Here is an 18,164-nt window from a genome sequence, read left to right on the forward strand (position 1 = left end):
CTTCGTCGTCTCTACAACGCGTCTACGCTATTTTTTGTGATTGTCAGTCCGCTACCCGTGGAGACACAGAGAGAAAAGGAAAATGGTTGTGGAAACTTTATTTGTATATAATTCATTGAGAAAATATTGAATTTTTTGACGTATCATCATGTGTAAAAGCTAGTGAAGGTGACAAACACAAAAAAGTCTAAACATTGATAAGAAAAGAGAGAGAGAGAGTTGAACCTACACCCATCGTTTTCCTCACCTTCCCGCTCATCAAGTCCTGAAAATGTCACCGTCTTTTTTGGAAATTCCTGATCTTCCTATGGAAATGATAATGAATTACTTGGACTATCTTGCAATGTAAGTTTTTATCCCGGTTTTTCAATTATAACCTCCAAATGTTTAGTCGATCGGTTAGCAAAACTTGTTGGGACCTGCGGAACTTTATTGATAACAATAAACCGGGAATCGGCATGAAACAAGTTAGCATTATTCAAACGTCCGATACAGCAGTCGGACTGGGGATCAGTCTACCTACCTTCAGGCTTCCAGAAGACGCATATATCTACTTAAGTTATGAAAAACATGAAAATGGATGCAGAATTACGGGTCCAACAAGTGATGGATACAAAAATAAGATTGTGGAAAACTTGAACTTTCTGGATGCCGTTCTTCATGATTTCAAAATTGCAATAAACTCTCAAAAATTAATATTTGAGAAGGTCATTGTGACTGTAAACACGTTTTTTGAAAAGTTTGAAGAAATGATGAAGTTACAAAAACCATTCGCGACTGAATCTATGGAAATTCACGCGGATTCTCTGGAACACGCCCGTCAAATCATGCATCATGCGGACCCAACATATCTCAATTTCATCGACATCCATCCGCCTGAGGTCATCAACATTATTGAGACTGTGAAACTAGAATCGTTGAAAAACATTCAAAACTTCTTTCATTTTGCTACTGCTTCCATTCATTTTGAGAATCTAGACGTGGAGACTATTCGAGCAATAAAAGAGGTTTGTCTGTTCGTCCAGATGTCCATCTATTTAAACTTTTTTTCAGAATTTTCTTCAATTCCATGAGTACGATAAGTACTTGCGCGTGCTCAATAAATCCAATGTCAAAGAAAACTTGTTCATCGACGCTTTTGGAACAGCTTCCGAGCGGTCTGGAGAGACTGAACAAAATTGGTTTTTTAATGTACCCGACAATAATGAAAAAGTTCTTAAGGTGTTGATCAAATGGAGATATTTTGAGTTTCAGTTTGTAGAAAAATGTGAGGTTCCAGAAGGTTCCGTGATTCTTGATTGAAATTAATTCTAATAAAGATTCATTTTTTACACCCAAAATTCTGCATCCGTTATCATGTTTTTCATAGCTTAAGTTAATATATGTGTCTTCTGGGAAGCAGATTACAATAAACAAGTTCGAACGAATCACAATTTATTGAAAGGAATGTAAGAAACGGTAAAAACAAAAACGTCCGCCGAGAAGTTTCATGGGTTGGTGAATCGAAATGTTTAGGAGAAAAATGGTTGAAATCCATTGGTTTGAGGGTTTAATTCAATCGAGGATCACATAACCCTCTGGAACCTCACATTTGTCCACAAAGTGGAACTGAAAACATATATTTTTGTTATACACCTTCAAGACTCTTTCATTATTGCCAGGAACATTGAAAAACCAATTTTGCTCAGTCTCTTCAGGCGGCCAGGAGGACTTCTGGAAACCTGCCCCGAAAGCTTCGATGGACAAGTTTTCTTGGGCAGCATCAACATTGTACACGTACAAGAGTTTATCGTAGTCACGCAATCGGAGAAAGTTCTGAAAAAAGTTATACAGATGGACCTCTGGACAAACAGACAAACCTCTTTTATTGCTCGTAACGTCTCCACGTCTAGATTACTCAACTGAATGGAGGTCGTAGCAAAATGAGAGAAGTTATGAATGTTTTTCGACGATTTCAACTCCGCATACTCAATAATGTTAGTGGGCTCCTGCGGACGGATGTTGATTTCCTTGAGATATTTTGGGTCCGTATTCTGTAGAATTTGACGGGCGTGTTCCAGAGAATTGACATGGATTTCGATTGATTCCGTTGCAAACGCTTTCTGTGACTTCATAATTTCTTCGAATTTTTCAAAAAAGATCTCTCCGCTCACAGTGATCTTTTCGAATATTGACTTTTGAGTGTTGAGGGCAACTTTGAAATCATAAAGAGCAGCATCCAGAAAGTTCAAGTTTTCCACAATTTTAGTTTTCCATTCGTCACTGTCACCTGTTATAACCCAAATTTTGCATCCGTTTTCCAGTTTTTCATATCTTAAATCAATATATGAGTCTTCTGGACTGAAGGAAGAGGGACAGATGTGCAGTCTGACTGATGTATCGGACGTTTCAACAAAATCAATTCGTTTCATGCAGGTATCCGGTTTCTTGTCATCGATAAAGTTCCGGAGGTCCCAACAAGTTTTGCGAACTGATTGGCTAAAAACTAGGTGATTATGAAAGGAAAAACCGGATAAAAACTTACACTGCAAAATAATCCAAATTATTCATTATCATTTCCATTGGAACATCAGGAATTTCCAGAAAAGACGGTGACATTTTGGGGCTTGATGAGCGGGAAAGTGACGAAATCGATGAATGTAGGTTTGCTTCTTTCTTCCTTTCTCTTCGGCGTCTCTACGAAGTGTCTACACTATTCTTTTGTTTATGACAGTCAGCTAACCGTGGAGACACAGAGAGAAAAGGAAACTTGATGTAGTCTCCTGTCACTTTCCTTTGCATCGAACTTTGCCTTTGTCGGAAAAATGGCACCAATTTCTCTGCTGGAAATTCCTGATCTACCTATGGAAACTATCATGAAAAAGTTGGATTACACGACAATGTAACTAAAGTTTTATTTCCACTGGAAAAAGAAATTCTCTGTTTTTCAGCCAATCCCTCCGCAAAACGTGCTGGAGCCTCCGGAACTTTATCGACGAAAAAAAAACAGGAGAAGAATGCTTGAATCGAATAGAGCTAATCCAAAAATTTGATAAGATTCACTTGATCCTCCGTAGCTCTGTTGATTGGGAGCTTTATCCTAAAGGTCCTGCCATCTTTTTGACATTTGAAACTGTGGTAAACGGTGGTTTGAAGATTTACTGGCAAAGAAGCGACGGGATTCGAGAGAAGATTGTGGAAAACATGGATTACATGGATGGATCACTGAAAGATTTCGAAATCGCTTTGAATAATTGTAAATCGGAATTTGACACTATTCACGTTTCAACTACAAACGACAACAAATTTCTTGAAAAAATCTCAAAAATTCTGAATTCTCGAAAGCCAATACCTACCAAACATCTAGAAATCACTACACATTGTCAAGCTCAGGCACAGAACATTTTGAAGTACATCGACTCAAAATGTTTGAAATCAATCTATATCACTCTGGCTCAAAATAATATCGTAACTAAAGAAGAGGCTGATTTAGAGGGAGCGGCTCATTTCGCGTTGCTCTGTATTCCATTGGAAATCATTGATGTGGCTACGTTGAGAGCCTTGAAAAAGGTGTGTGTCTGTTTGTCCGGATGTTCTTCTAAAGTTTTCTTTCAGCTATTCCTGGAATCCGGAGATGACAAAAAGTACTTTATCAGGCATGGTGGGGACTTGAAAAAAGAAATTTTCATCGAAGCGTTTGGGCCGGCAGTCGAGTCGGACACTTGGTACTTCAAAGGGTTTTCTGAGAAAGTTCTGCAAATTTATTTTGATTTTCACTTCTTTAATTTATGTTTTGTGGAGAAAGCCGGGGTTCCGAACGGTGCTGTGATTGTTGATTGAAATGAAACTGATAAAATGTTTTGGTTTGTTTATTATACACTCTGAGAGAGAGAGAGAAACCTCCTTTTCTGTCTGTGTCTCCCCGGCTAGAAGACAGACACAAACAAGAAATAGTGTAGACGACACGTAGAGACGCAGAAGAAAAAGAAAGAAAGGCGAAAACCAACATTCATCGATTTCCTCAATTTTCCGCTCAGCAAGTCCTGCAAATGTCACCGTCTTTTCTAGAAATTCCTGATGTTCCAATGGAAATGATAATGAATTACTTGGACTATACTGCAATGTAAGTTTTTATCCGATTTTGTCGCTTTACAACTCCTTAATTTTTAGTCAATGCGTTCGCAAAACGTGTTGGGACCTCAGGAACTTCATTGACGACAAGAAACCGGGAATCGGCATAGAACAAATTCGCATTTATGAAATGGACTTTGCAGAAGTCAGACTGGTGATCAGTGAACCTATCACAGGGCAATTTATCAACTTAGATTATAAAATAGGTGGTGCAAACCGATGCAAAATTAAGGGTGGAACAAGTAACGGATGGAAGAATAAAAATGTCCAAAACTTGAACTTTTTGGATGCCGTTTTTCATGATATCAAAGTTGCCCTAAACTCTCAAAAGTCAGTAATCAAGAAGGTCTCTGTAACTGGAGAGACCATTTTTGAAAAAATCGAAGAAAGGATGAAATCACAAAAACCATTTGCAACTGAATCTATCGAAATCCGCGGGAGTTGTCTGGAACACGCTCGTCAAATCATGCGGTGTGCGGACCCAAAATATCTCAAGTTCATCGAATATTCCGATGCGCCCACGAAAATTTGTGAGACTGTGAAGTTGGAATCGTCGAAAAACATCCAGAACTTCTCTCATTTTTCTATGACATCAATTCAGTTGGAGAATCTAGACGTAGAGACGTTACGAGCAATAAAAGAGGTTTGTCTGTTTTTCCAGATGTCCATACATCAGTTTTTTCAGAACTTTCTTCAATTCCATGAATACGATAAAGACTTGTTCGTGCACAATCCTATCAGAGAGAACTTGTTCATCGACGCTTTCGGAGAAGCTCTCGAAACGCTTGAAGAGAATGAGGAAAATAGATTTTTCAATGTTTCTGGCAATAATGAAAAAGTCCTAAAGGTGCATAATCAATATTTAGGGTATAAATTCCAGTTTGTAGAAAAATGTGAGGTTCCAGGAGGTTATGAGATTCTCGATTGAAATTGACAAATTAACTTTTCTTTTCTAATAAATTGTTTTCTGATTTTGTTTTCAAATCTGTTTAGGTAAGAGGTCTGAGAAACACCAACAAAGAATAAGTTGTCTCATGTGTTGTGTAACACGACAGAGATCAATTCTCTCTCCTTCTATCTCGACAAACCTCAAAAATGCAACTGACTCATCAACCGGAGAAAAGTCGGATGAATTTTGTAATGTCTGAACACGGGAGTTCTATAGTCAATTCCAGAATAACAGAGTTCCTGAAGTATTCTTAGCGAATATTTAAGGAAAAACTTTGGTATTTCAATGTTTCTGTTGTAGAAAAATGTAAAGTTCCAGATGATTATATGATTCTTGATTAAAATTAATTCTAATAAAGACTTTTATCCAAATTTCATGTTCACATCTCTTACCAGGGAATGTTCCAGAATTACTCAGCACGCTGATTAATCTTTTTTTGCAGATCGCTATTTCGCAACTGGTATTTTTCGAGGCTTCAAACAATCCCAGCAAACTCTTAAACTTTCGATTCATCAATTTACGAAAATCTCAGCCATCTTGCTCCCAGCCCAATGAAAAGCAGCTTTTCAGAATTTATAGCGGCTCGGTAGTACCAGTGATCCACTTCATCAGTCAGTGGGCTCAGCGTAGCGGTGAGTTCCTTGCGATTTGGAGATCCTCCAGTCAGATTAATCGAAAAGGAGTTTTTATCGTCGAGTGGTCCAGTGCAGAAAAGCTGGAAGCATAAGTTCTCTCAATGTAAAAATTGTAAAATACCTCGCTGATATCCAAGACAGTCTCCATTTGAAATGTACGGCAACCGATATTCAGTTTAGTGAAATGAGAAACATTTTCAATAGGGAATTCCGCGACTTCAATATATTTTGTCACCAGTTCCTTGGCATTCTTCCATTGCTCCATATGAATGAACTGATTAATATCCAGTTGAAAAAATGGATTAGATGTTAACTTGATAGTCTTTTATGAGTTCGGGCAGAAATTTGAAAGAATATCAGAAAATTGACTTTGATCCTTGACTATGATGCATAGTGTTTCAGTGCAAATTGGCGCGTGTATATTTCTACAGGTCTTGAAAGGAATCCGGACTCGACACCGAAGTACTCCAAAGCAAATGACCGGCTTTTCATGAGCGATTCAAAGCCGTTCATGCATTTCTACATTTCTTGAAAAAAAAAAACTAATTATTGATGTATCATTATGTGTGAAGGCAAGTGGACTGACCGGTGACAAACAAGAAAAAGTGTAAACACTGATAAGAAAAAGGAAGAGAGTCAAACTTACACCCATCGATTTCCTCACTTTCCCACTCCACAAGTTCTAAAATGTCACCGTCTTTTTTGGAAATTCCTGATCTTCCAATGGAAATGATAATGAATAACTTAGATTATATTGCAATGTAAGTTTTTATCCGGTTTTGTTTCCTTTACAATCTCCTGATTTTCAGTCAATCCGTTCGCAAAACTTGTTGGGGCCTCCGGAACTTTATCGATGACAAGAAACCGGGAATCGGCATAAAACAAATTAGCATTTGTCAAATGGACAATACAGCAGTCAGACTGGCGATCAATCTTCCTTCCTCATATTACTATCTTGCTCCTTCCTCAGAGCTTCCAAAAGCAGGCTTCATCTTAAAATATGAAAAACATGAAAACGGATGCAGAATTTCGGTTACGACAAGTGACGGAAACAAAACTAAATATGTAAAAAACTTTAACTTTCTGAATGCTGCTTTTCATGATTTCAAAGTTGCCCTAAACACTCAAAAGGCAATATTCAAGCATGTCGAAGTAACTGGAAAGACGTTTTTTGAAAAATTCGAAAAAGTGATGAAGTCACAAAAACCAATAGCAACTGAATCTATGGAAATCAACGTGAATGTGAATTTTCTGAAACGCGCCCGTCAAATTCTACAGCATGCGGACCCAAAATATCTCAAGTCCATCGAATATTTCAAAGAACCCATCAGAATTCTTGAGACTGTGAAGTTGGAATCGTCAAAAAACATTCAGAACTTCTCTCATTTCTCATCGATTTCCATTCAGTCGAAGAAGCTAGACGTGGACTCGATTCGAGCAATAAAAGAGGTTTGTCTGTTCGTCCAAGTGTCTATTTACATAAACTTTTTCAGAACTTTTTCCAATTCCATGAGTACAATAAGCACTTGCTTGTACTCGCAGTTGTCCAAGAAAACTTGTTCATTGACGCTTTTGGAGCAACTTTCGAACCGCCTGGAGAGATGGGTAAAATTTGGTTTTTCAACGTTCCTGGCAATAAAGAAAAAGTCCTGAAAGTGTATAAGAGCTTTTCACGTTTTGATTTCCGGTTCATAAAAAAATGTAGGGTTCCAGAAGGTTATGTGATTCGTGATTGAAATTGATTCTAATAAAGACCTTTTTCCAAATTTCCTATTGAAATCTCTTACCAAGGAATGTTTCAGACAATTTCAAGAATATAATATTTTTATTTAATTATCAATAATTGAATTGAATTCGATAAAAGATAACCCCACTTTCATTTTCAGGGACATACTAGAATTTTGTATTTTGAAGATCCAGCAGCCTCCATCATTAGAAATCCTAAATCTATCCACTAGTTTCTTATTGAGGTATCTTTCTTTCGACTTGAATTGCAGAATAAATCGTTTACATGGAGAAGATGTAGCAGTGAACGTCTGGAATTGACAATTTCTATTTTCAGAGGGGGGAGTTCTTGTCTGATTTAAAATATATACCTCTTTCAAAAATAGTACATCTTCGAACTTCACAAATCGATACTTTATTATCACTTCCTCCAAATTTGTCAGTCTTGCCAAAGGGATGTCAGTGATAGAGTTGCCAATTTGAAGTTTTTTGAGACTGTTCAAGTTTTCTAGTTGAGACTCATCTATGTTAGTACCAACTACAGTCAAGGAGGTCAGATGACTTGATTCGATAAGATTCAGAAAATCAGAAACCTGGATCTCGGCTGACACATGCAAAGTGAGATCTTGCACTTTCATAGGTACAGTACGCCTCAACATTTCCAGAATATTCTCGTTAAGACTAAATATTCTCCGAGAGATGAGAAATTCCAGTCTTGAATTTTTACTGTTTTGATGACTCAGAACAAGCTGGAAATCCGTCTCGAAAATTTTCAAATAATCAGACATTTCCAGAATTTTTTTCGAATTCCGATAGGAAAGTTCACACCCATTTTCGTGGTTGGAATAGGTGAGGAAGACTGGTTTCTGGTTTTCACCGATTTTCAGCATCATTTGGATTGAATTTTGATTGAAAGTGAGTTGAATGATGGTTGAGGTTGTGGGTGTTCGGATTCTATTGTCGTCGATGAAGTTGCGGAGGAGATGGCTGGTTTTTCGGAGGGTCATGCTGGAAAAAGTCAGAAAAAGAGCTTAAAATTTGAAAATTTAAGATTCCAGAAATTCAGGAACCCAGGATATTGAAAGTTCGGGATTCAAGTATCTAAAAAACTGAAGATTCTGAAGTATTCCAGAAATTTGAGAATCTAGTGAATTTGAAAAACCGAGATTCAAGAAACCTCTAGAAAATCAAAAAAAGTTTGATTCCTAGATTCTTTGAATCCCGAAATTCTAATTTTCATTTTTCTTGAGATTCCGAATTTTCTTGATTTGCGGTATTCTGAAATCCAGGAATTCAGGAATCTTGAATCCCAGAAATTTAAGAATTTGAGAATCTAGAACTTTAGAAATTTAGAAAGAAAACAAACCTAAGAATCTAGAAAATTCGGAAGGCAGAAATTCAAAAATCTAGAAATCTGAATTTCCAGAAATTTCAAGAACCTGAAAATTCTATTTTTTTTTCAGGAATCCAAATATATGGTACTCTAGAAACACTTGATTTCCAGAGCATTAGAACTTCAGAATTTCAGAAATCTATGATTCCGGAAATTCAGAATCCGAACAATTTACAGAAATTCCAAGAATCTAGAGAACGTGAAATTCCAAAGAAACAGTATTCTAGGGATCCAGGATTCTAGATATAGAAGAATCTGATAATCCAATAGTCTCCGAATCCAGGAATCTGGAATTCTCCGAATCTAGAAATCCAGAATTTGAAATTTTCAGAGAAAAATCGATCAAAAACCACAAAATCCCAAAAAAACTCACATATCCCTATAATCCAATTCTATCAAAACCCTTCTCATCACATCCTCAGGCATCAGGTCCAATGTAGTCAACGGTAAAGGCGATGCCATTTTCCAATTGAACAAGGAAAAAAAAAAACTTTTTTTGTCCGAAATATGAAAAGAAAAAAAAGAGAATCGTATGCAATACTGATAAGAAAATTTTTTGATAAGCGATGACGACTCAAACCGGTTTATTTCCTCCCCAACTGTCTATGTGAAACTTTCAGAAATAAGGATGAATAGAGTACTACTCTTTGAGTACTACTTTCAGAAATGCTTCCTGGTTGAAAATGACAGCTTACCTTCCGAATATGCCGGCGAGAGCAGTCTCTGCTACACTAGACTACTGTAACTATCCAGAGATGAAAGTAGTTGGATGAGTTTGTCCATACCAGTATCTGTTTGTCCGTTTGCCCCACAATTCTTGATTCCGAGACCCCCAGATACCCGTCTGTCTCAGTACCTGTTAGTCCGGATGTCCAAGGCTTTCTGACCTCGGTTTTTGATATTTTCTGGTTCTGAAACGTCCTTGTGTCACTTTTTGCACCAGTATTCCTCCTTTCTCTTCTTGATAAATAAATAAATAAACCTATTTTGTTATCTATGTACCTTCCCTGGCCGGCTGCAAGCAAGCAAACCCTCCCACCCCCCTCTCCCTCGGCCATCAAACCAAGGAGTGTTGCGAAATACCTTCAACAACAAAAATGTTCATTTCCCTACCGGATTTGCCGGAATTAATATTAACAGAAGTTGTAAAACATTGCGGTTTCTGCGAAGTGTGAGTTTTTCCCGGTTTTTAAACCGTCTTGATCCATTTGGACACCGGTTTTTTCTTTTTCCAGCCAAATTCTCCGAAAAACGTGCTGGACCCTCCGCAACTTTATCGACGACACCGCACCCCACCTAGACCTCCGAGTCATTGAAATCTCTGATCAGACTCCTGGATTAATTACTTTGACTCTAGAGTTTCCAGAAGAAAGACTAGTTTTGGAGTACAAAAAGGTAGACAATGGATGTCAGGTATCTGCTGGAATCCGACCGAAATTTCTGGAGAATCTGGAGTATTTCGATGTGTTTCTGACGGATTTTCGAGTCGTTTTGAGGAATTGCAAGTGGATTTTGCCCCATTTTTGGATTTATCTCTCAGAAGTCTCAGAGTCAACTGTTGAGAGGTTACAACAACTTCTGAAGTCGCGGAGCCCAATCACAGTAAAAAATTTGGTAATCAAAGCAGCCAGCGCTTCTCAAATCCTGGCTATTTTCTCTGAAATTTCACCAAATTCCCTGAAATCGTTGGAGCTAGCCGGTCCTGGAAGACAATCGTTTTTTATGGATGGATTATCTGAAATTATGGAGCTGGAGCAGTGGAAAAAGGCGCAGAACTTGGAGATGAAGTTGGTTGAGTTGTGCGAGAGGATGAAAATTGAACATTTTGCGCATTTTCGATTGGCCAAGGTTTTGTATCAACGAGTTGAAGTGGAACATGTGATGGGATTGAAGGAGGTAGGTGTTTTTCAAAAAATAAAAGAAGAGTTTTCCGACTTAAAAAATGAGTTTTCCAGCTGAAAATACATGCTTACGGCTCAAAAATTATATTCTCTAGCGAAAAATGTAGTGTCTTGCTCAAAAAGTTCTATTTTCATCCAAAAATAGTGATTCTCAGTCATAAATCCAAATTTCAGCTCTAAAAGCTTTAGAATCGCATTTTTTAGGTTTACTGTACTGATTTTTAAGCCCAAAAACCATTTTTTCGGCCTAAAAATCATATTTCTCACCAATATTTAATTATAGACTGAGAGTCCTTAGTTTCCGGCTTCAAACTGTTGTTTTTACCTCAAAACTGTAATTTTTATTTTGTTTTGGCTTAAAAATAGAGTTTTTCAGCTAAAAATCTGTATTTTCAGTTTGAAAATCGATTAAAATTTTGATTTTTACCTGAAAATTTGATTTTTTCAACAATAAATTGCATTCGTCAGCTCAAAAATCTCAGTTTTAAGCCCAGAAATAGTATTTTCCATCTTCAATATCGTTTTCAGTCTCAAAAACCTCACTTTTCACATTCAGAATCTCATTTTCCAGATTTTTCTCCACTCCAAAGACCACAAAAAACACAAAAAATACTTCCAACTCCACTGGATTTGCCTCCGCAACTATCAGGAGTTCTTCGATGCCCTTGGCCCTGGATTATCCACCACCGACGAATTCAAAATTCACCGATTCAGATGGTACTTCAGAATCCCCAATGATTCTGAAAAAGTGCTTCTGATAACTTTGTTCACACGAATGTTTGAGTTTAAGTTCATCGATAAGGTGAAAGTACCAGATGGTGTTGTTATTTATGATTGAATTTTTCCACTTTTTGCCAATAAAATGTATTGCGAAACACAACACAATCTCACCCGTCACTCGCCTATAGCACGTACACAAACACATACATACACACTGACTCCCCTTTCACCTTTTCTTCGGCCATTTTTATTTTCGGTTTGAGAAGAAAAATGGCGCCAAAAATCGCCCTGCTTGGAATGCCGGAAGATGTGACAAGGAAGATTTTGGGGTATTTGGATTTTTTGGCAATGTGAGTATATTTTTTGAAATTTTATGGGGTTTTTGCACCAGGCCGTCTACTCAGTTATGTCTCCCTATAGAACGACTTCTAATTAAAAATGTCAATCACAAAATTAAAGTTCTGGGTTGGATTTATTTTCCGGTGTGCTAGGTAAAAATGGTAAAAATCAATATTTTTCCACTTTTTCACCGAAAAAACTACTTTTTCCTCCAAAAAACCATAAAATTGGAGCTTTTTTTATTCAAAATTCTCTTTTTTTATTCAAAATTCTCTTCTTCTCGTAAATCGTCATGACCTAGAAAACGCCGTGGCCGAACTTTTGAAAAAATTCTTCCATGTCGAAACATTTGGAGTATTCGAACTCTTTTTGGCCGAAATTGATGAAATTTTCAATTCTAGAAGGATCTGGAAATTTTGAGCTTCTGAAAAAGTATGAAGTTATTGAGAGAATGTTGAAATTTGAGTTTGTGGAATTCAAGATTCTATGAATATATGAGTCCGGTAATTCTGAAATCCAGGGAGTAGAAATATCTATAAATCTAGATGAACCAAAAAATCTAAAAACAAAGAATTCTAGACGTTTAAAAAATCTGAAAATCAAGACACCTGACGTTCTGAAAATTCTGACTTCTAAGAGGTTAGAAAGCTTGAAATCCAGAAATCCGAAAATCTAGAAAATCAAAAATAGAGGAATCTAAGAATCTGACAATCCTCGTGTATACATTTCTGTACTAAAATCTTTTTCAATTGTCACTATTTTTCAGCCTAAACCTCCATAAAACCTGCCATGACCTCCGTAACTTCATTAACGATCTCCGACCTCCCTCCCTGGTATACGGTATCAAGATTGAAATGCGACCTGAAGAAATCTGTCTCACCCTGAACTTCGACCGAGTCTACCATGAATATGAAGAAATGAAAAACTACACCATCCGTTATACACCTTATATAAGTGGGGTGCTGGTGACATATAAGTTCAAGAGTTAAATGGACAAGAAAATGAAGATTCTGAAGAACTGCGATCTTCTAACCATTTTTTCTAAGGATCTTGAGGTTATACTAAAGCTACAGAAGACAGTACTGCGGTATTTTGATCTACACTTTTTGTATCCAAAGCATGAGAAGAAACGGAAGACTTTCAAGGTGTTCGAGGCGATTCGAAACTCACAGCAGACTGAAATCAAGGAGTACACACTGAAATGCAAAAACGTCGAGATGACATGCCAAGGGGAGCACGAAGTTTTAGAGATTGTCCCATTTTTTGACCCCAAAGCACTAGAAGTCTTGAAAATTGACGTCGGGAAACAGAAAGCAAGGTTGGAGCTGCAGGAATTGATCTACCTGGAGCAGTGGGAGAATTCTAAGGAGGTGGTGCTAACTGGGTGCACCTCCGTGCCGAAGAGGTTTCAGAATTTTGAAAAAGTTGAGATTTCTATCCACGTTTTGACGCAAGATGATGTTTTTGGATTTAAAGAAGTAGGTTTTCTTCTCAGATCTAGAAATTTAAATAATAGATAAAAATTTCAGATCCTTCTCCAACACCCCACCCAGTACCTCATCCACCTTCACTTCCAACACTACTACTCTGAAAACGAACTGCTGGAAATGATGGGCGCCCCGGTTTTTGAAACCGATGTGTTTGAGTCAAGGAAATGGAAAGTTTGGTGGTTACGAGCAGCAGAGGAGAAAGTTGTGAAGCTGGAGTTGCATGAGGATTCGCTGATGATGACAAAGATGAAATAGGTGCATGTTCCTGAAGGAGTGGAGTTGGTGGACGCCTGATAGGGACGTTTCGCAACCGTCTGGTTTAGAACGGGTACACGACTTAGAACCGACTGGTTTAGAACTGGGACGCTTTAGAACCGTCCGAGTTAATGACTGGCACGTATTAGACCTGTCAATCATTTTAATTCCCCTTCCGTTTCCATGGTTACCCAAATCCCCTCTCTTGTTTTGTACCTTTTCGTATCTATTCGAGCACACGCATTTTATTTATAGAATAAAAATTTGATGTCATGTAAAAGGATTCAGAAGAATGTCAGAGGGGATTAATGTCAGAAGGAGAAAGAGAGAATGTGGTGGATGAAGAGACGCAGAGAAACACTTAGAAATGGTGTAATGACATGTTTTGTGGGGAAATGGAGGAGCGGAAATTGGGAAAATAATGTGATGTGAATTGGCAATTTAAAGAGTTTTTGGGTGAATTCCTTTAAAAATGACGAATCTGTGACATTCTGAAACTGTGATGTTTTAAAACTGAGACATTCTGAAACTGTGACATTTTGAAACTGAGACATTTCGAAACTATGACATTCCGCCGATTTCAAGTAGTCTGAGTTTCACAGTTTGGAGTTTTTCCGGTTCTGAAATGTCAGAATGGCACAGTTTCAAAATGTCCCAGTTTCAAATATTAAAAAATTTTCATTGTTTATTCTTCACAAAATAATTATGCAAAAGACTCAAAAACTCCACAAATATTTTCCATTTCACCAATCCTTGACAATTCTTCCCAGCGGCACCTCCGACGGCTCGATGAACATCATATCGACCCGTCCCCAGTAGAATGCGATGAGTAGTACCAGGCGAGGATCCCCTAATGTGCAATACATCTCCCTGGCTCGCATAGTGTGCGCCTCATAGGGCACCCCAACAGGGTAGATCACGCTGAAGTACTTGTTTCTGTTGGTGTAAGAATCTTTGAAGTGCTGAAAAAATTTCAGATATTTAGATACCCTGAACCTTCTGAAAACGACTTACATCCTTCATAGTGGTGATGTCATTCATCCCATATACCGATGACTTCATTTTCAATTGATTCAAGTGAAGAAGCTCTTCAATTCTGACCTCCAACACCCCTGCAGACTCCAGAACCTTCAGATTCTTCCAGAACTTCTCCTTCAATCTCTCTCCGATTTTCTTCCACTTCACATCGAACGTAATAGTTCGAGACTCGAGAACCAGCTCCTCCAAGTGTTCCGGCTCAAGCTTATCCAGCACTTTCAGGATTTTCTCCTCATCCGAGGAATTTATATTTACTTTCTTGACTTTCAACGCCGGCGTGAGCTGCTCCGCGATCTTCTTCATCATCTTCTCAGTGATCTCTGGCAACGTGTGAACCTCTCCGGAGTCCACAAATAATTGATCGAGACTCTCGGCTCCTTGATAGCCAAGAAGCGAGGTAAAGTCGCGGTTGAATACCTCCAGATTGTTCTCCCCGGCTACAATTTTCTCCGTCTTCTCCGTCAACGATTTCACCAGATGGACTTTGCATCCGCCTTTATATTGTTGGTACTCCACGTGGAGTTGATAGTTGTCATCGTCATCGTCGTCGGAGTTGGCACCTTTGTAGGTCACTTTCAGAGCGATTATCTTGTCGTGGACGCCCACGGATAGTTTGGAGATGACGGATTTTGGTGGGTTTTCCGCGATGAATCCGCGAAGAATTGGAGAGGTCTTGCGCAGGGATTGCCTGGAAGAGAAGTGGTATAATCGGGGATTTCAGAGTGTCCCAGTTTTAGGTCTGGGCTTCTGGGACACGTCCAAACTGACCGTCGGATAACTGGTTCGTTTCGAAACCAGGCTAAATAGAAACCAGGCGTACGAAGTGTTTTAGTTTTAAAACGGCAGAGTTTCAGAACGTTACAGTTTCAGAATGTCACAGTTTCAGTATGGGATAGTTGCAGAATGTCACAACTGTTTACATATTTCAGCTCGAAAATCCGAGTTTGTAAAAACTTTTTGAACTCACACTGCCTGAAAATCGCATTTCTCCAAAATGTGACGCATAGCGTCCTCCGGCAAGTTGATCAGACCACTTTCAGAAGTCATTTTGATTACCTGAAATAACAAGATTTCCCAGATTTCCCAAAAAAACCAAAAAAAAGGATGAGAAAAAGCATGTGAGCAAAAAGGAAAAAATCGAAATATCAATAAAATGCAGCGAGCGCGCCCTGCTGGACAAAAAACAACGAAAAGTGGAGGAATTTTGAATAGAAAATGTTTATTTCATTATAAAGCTGACCAGCAGACATCTAAATTACAGCAATGAGTCTAAAAATCTAACATTCAGGACGGCGACGAATATTTAAATACTTGGAACTCAATTCAGTGCAAATTTCGGTTCGAAGACCTGCCAAACCGTGTAGAATCCAAAGATGATGGACTCCTGTATCGTTGAAATAAGTTATAGTGGGGCCTAATTGGGATTCAAGTAAATTCTGGTCATCTTGGAAGGTTTTGTAGTCAAAGTGCAGGTTTTTGAGGGTGTTGGAGAAGAGGAAGCGCTGCAATGGAAAAATTGGATTTCTGTTCTTCAGGGATTCATAAAATCTTGAAAAAAATTTCCAAAAGCTCAAAATCTTTGGATTCCTGAATTCCTGAATCCTGAATAACCTAGATTCACAAATCTTCAAATTCCTGGATCCTTAGATTCCTGATTCTTGAAATTTCGAATGGTTCGGATTCTGAAACTCCCAAATTCCGGAATTTTAGATTTCAGAAATTCTGAAGTTCTAATGTTTCGGAAACTCTATTTCTAGAACTCAATATTTCTGGATTCCTGGATATTAAAATTTCTAAACTTTTTCTAGATGGAATTTTCAGAGTCATGAAATTTCTGGATATCCAGATTTCTAGATCTTTGGTTTCTTTTTTTTTCAAAATTCCTGATTTTCCAGATTCTCAAAATCATGAATTTCTGGAATTCTAGAATTCCAGTCTCCTAGATTTCTAGATTTCAGTATACCGCATTTTTAGGATTCAGGAAATCTAGAAATTTCTCAAGAATCTTAAGAAGAACGAAAATTAGAATTTCGGGATTCTAAAGATCCAGGAATTTAGTTTTTTTTACGATTTTCAATTTCAGACTTCTGAATTCCTAGATTCCCGAATTCCTAGATTCCTGAATTCCTAGATCCCTGAATTCCAAGATCCCTGAATTCCTAGATTTCAAAATTCGAAGTTTCCTAATTTCCTAGAATCCAGAATTTTTGGATTCCTGAATTTCTAGACTCCGGAATTTCTCAATTTTTAAAATTTTTAATTTTCAAATTTACCTCATTCATCCTCAGCACCTCCTGCCCAGTTATCAACTCAAAAGAATTCACATGAGCCTTCTTAAAATGTTGAAAATGCTCGATTGAATTGCAAACCGTGAATCCCAGAATCTCGATTTCAACTGAATTCTTCCATTGGGGAAGCTGGACGACTTCCTGTAACAAAAACGGATTTAAAAAAAGATAAATTTTAAATTATAATTCATCCCTACCTCTAAATCCAATACCCGCTCATTTCTCTTCGGCTCAATTATCCATATCATATTGAGTCGTAACGTTGGATCGAGGTACGGTAGGGCACACATTATCTGGCTTGCTTTGGACACGGTCAAGTCCAAATCCTTCACTTTCAACTGGTTTCTTTTCGACCTCAACACTTTTTCCATATTCACACAGAATCCAGGAATCTCTACTTCAATTTTCAGCTGGAAGAACTGCAAAATCCCGTTTTGATGCTTGAGGAGAATCCAGAAATCCTTGAAAAATAGTGTCAAAAAGTCAATGTCACTGACAAAATTCTCCCATTCGTCATCCCCATCACTCCATGTCACATTGCACCCGTATTCGTGTTGATTGTAGGTGATGAGGAGATGATTTTTCAGAAATCTCATGATGATTTCGATTCGGTTGGGTTTCAAGGTTTTGATAAGGAGACCAGAGAGATGGGCTTCCGGGAGGAGGTGGTCGATGGTGAGCCAGAGGAATCGACACGTTTTACGGAGGGCTTGGCTGGAAATGGGAGAGTTTTAAAATTTTGGGATTCCAGAATCAAAAAAAAAACTGGAAACCCAGATTCAGAATAATATTAAGAAGTTGAAAATCTGGAAATCTAGGTCTCCTGAAATGAGAACCAAGAATAAGATGGACATCGGGACAAACGGACACTAGGACAAACACAATAAACCGCGGGATCCCTTGAAAGTCAGGAATCAGAAAATAGACATCTGTACACCCAGACACTTGGACAGACATCGGACATCCGGACATACCGACAAGCTAACATTCCCAGGGTGTCAGAATTCAGACACGCGCTTGGACATCCGGACATACAGACATACGGACATCACTTCCAAATTTTAGGATTTCAGGAATCGAGAAAGTCAATAACCTAGAAAACCAGGATCTCGAAAATTCTGAAACCTAAAAGTTGGACATCCGAAATCACTACTCACATCTCTGGATAGTTACAGTAGTCTAGTATAGCAGACACTGCTCTCGCCGGCATATTCGGAAGGTAAGCTGTCATTTTCAGCCAAGAAAATTGATTTTTGAAAGTTTTATAATACATAGACAGGGGAGGAGGAGGAAATAAACCGGTTTGGGTCGTCTCGCTTAT

The 18,164-nt window shown here is 38.1% G+C and overlaps 9 protein-coding genes across 9 annotated transcripts; 6 read left to right on the forward strand and 3 right to left on the reverse strand.

Moving 5' to 3' along the window:
* Window positions 1–271: 271 nt before the first annotated feature.
* On the forward strand, window positions 272–1,302 carry GCK72_021372 (uncharacterized protein; the record flags this gene model as incomplete). Its single annotated transcript, XM_053734217.1, has 3 exons — window positions 272–345; window positions 392–1,007; window positions 1,054–1,302. 3 exons carry the CDS (start codon window positions 272–274, stop codon window positions 1,300–1,302), a joined length of 939 nt encoding a protein of 312 aa, XP_053583130.1.
* A 252-nt stretch (window positions 1,303–1,554) lies between these two features.
* On the reverse strand, window positions 1,555–2,598 carry GCK72_021373 (uncharacterized protein; the record flags this gene model as incomplete). The annotated part of the gene is made up of 3 exons (XM_053734218.1): window positions 1,555–1,815; window positions 1,860–2,478; window positions 2,525–2,598. The coding sequence occupies 3 exons, from the start codon at window positions 2,596–2,598 to the stop codon at window positions 1,555–1,557; spliced, it is 954 nt and encodes a 317-aa protein (XP_053583131.1).
* Window positions 2,599–2,804: 206 nt separating this feature from the next.
* On the forward strand, window positions 2,805–3,819 carry GCK72_021374 (uncharacterized protein; the record flags this gene model as incomplete). The annotated part of the gene is made up of 3 exons (XM_003104642.2): window positions 2,805–2,881; window positions 2,931–3,549; window positions 3,595–3,819. 3 exons carry the CDS (start codon window positions 2,805–2,807, stop codon window positions 3,817–3,819), a joined length of 921 nt encoding a protein of 306 aa, XP_003104690.2.
* A 209-nt stretch (window positions 3,820–4,028) lies between these two features.
* Window positions 4,029–5,038, forward strand: GCK72_021375 (uncharacterized protein; the record flags this gene model as incomplete). Its single annotated transcript, XM_003104585.2, has 3 exons — window positions 4,029–4,102; window positions 4,150–4,753; window positions 4,796–5,038. The coding sequence occupies 3 exons, from the start codon at window positions 4,029–4,031 to the stop codon at window positions 5,036–5,038; spliced, it is 921 nt and encodes a 306-aa protein (XP_003104633.2).
* Window positions 5,039–5,576: 538 nt separating this feature from the next.
* On the reverse strand, window positions 5,577–8,426 carry GCK72_021376 (uncharacterized protein; the record flags this gene model as incomplete). The annotated part of the gene is made up of 2 exons (XM_053734219.1): window positions 5,577–5,774; window positions 7,791–8,426. 2 exons carry the CDS (start codon window positions 8,424–8,426, stop codon window positions 5,577–5,579), a joined length of 834 nt encoding a protein of 277 aa, XP_053583132.1.
* Window positions 6,382–7,430, forward strand: GCK72_021377 (uncharacterized protein; the record flags this gene model as incomplete). Its single annotated transcript, XM_053734220.1, has 4 exons — window positions 6,382–6,455; window positions 6,504–7,143; window positions 7,188–7,299; window positions 7,408–7,430. 4 exons carry the CDS (start codon window positions 6,382–6,384, stop codon window positions 7,428–7,430), a joined length of 849 nt encoding a protein of 282 aa, XP_053583133.1.
* A 1,483-nt stretch (window positions 8,427–9,909) lies between the features above and the next one.
* On the forward strand, window positions 9,910–11,551 carry GCK72_021378 (uncharacterized protein; the record flags this gene model as incomplete). Its single annotated transcript, XM_053734221.1, has 3 exons — window positions 9,910–9,983; window positions 10,048–10,708; window positions 11,285–11,551. 3 exons carry the CDS (start codon window positions 9,910–9,912, stop codon window positions 11,549–11,551), a joined length of 1,002 nt encoding a protein of 333 aa, XP_053583134.1.
* A 152-nt stretch (window positions 11,552–11,703) lies between these two features.
* Window positions 11,704–13,517, forward strand: GCK72_021379 (uncharacterized protein; the record flags this gene model as incomplete). The annotated part of the gene is made up of 4 exons (XM_053734222.1): window positions 11,704–11,783; window positions 12,539–12,737; window positions 12,846–13,250; window positions 13,302–13,517. 4 exons carry the CDS (start codon window positions 11,704–11,706, stop codon window positions 13,515–13,517), a joined length of 900 nt encoding a protein of 299 aa, XP_053583135.1.
* Window positions 13,518–14,260: 743 nt separating this feature from the next.
* On the reverse strand, window positions 14,261–18,074 carry GCK72_021380 (uncharacterized protein; the record flags this gene model as incomplete). Its single annotated transcript, XM_053734223.1, has 6 exons — window positions 14,261–14,479; window positions 14,532–15,243; window positions 15,523–15,611; window positions 16,829–16,984; window positions 17,041–17,557; window positions 18,001–18,074. The coding sequence occupies 6 exons, from the start codon at window positions 18,072–18,074 to the stop codon at window positions 14,261–14,263; spliced, it is 1,767 nt and encodes a 588-aa protein (XP_053583136.1).
* Between the last annotated feature and the right edge of the window lie 90 nt (window positions 18,075–18,164).

Source organism: Caenorhabditis remanei, chromosome V (assembly GCF_010183535.1).
Source record: "Caenorhabditis remanei strain PX506 chromosome V, whole genome shotgun sequence".
Classification (NCBI taxonomy): domain Eukaryota; kingdom Metazoa; phylum Nematoda; class Chromadorea; order Rhabditida; family Rhabditidae; genus Caenorhabditis; species Caenorhabditis remanei.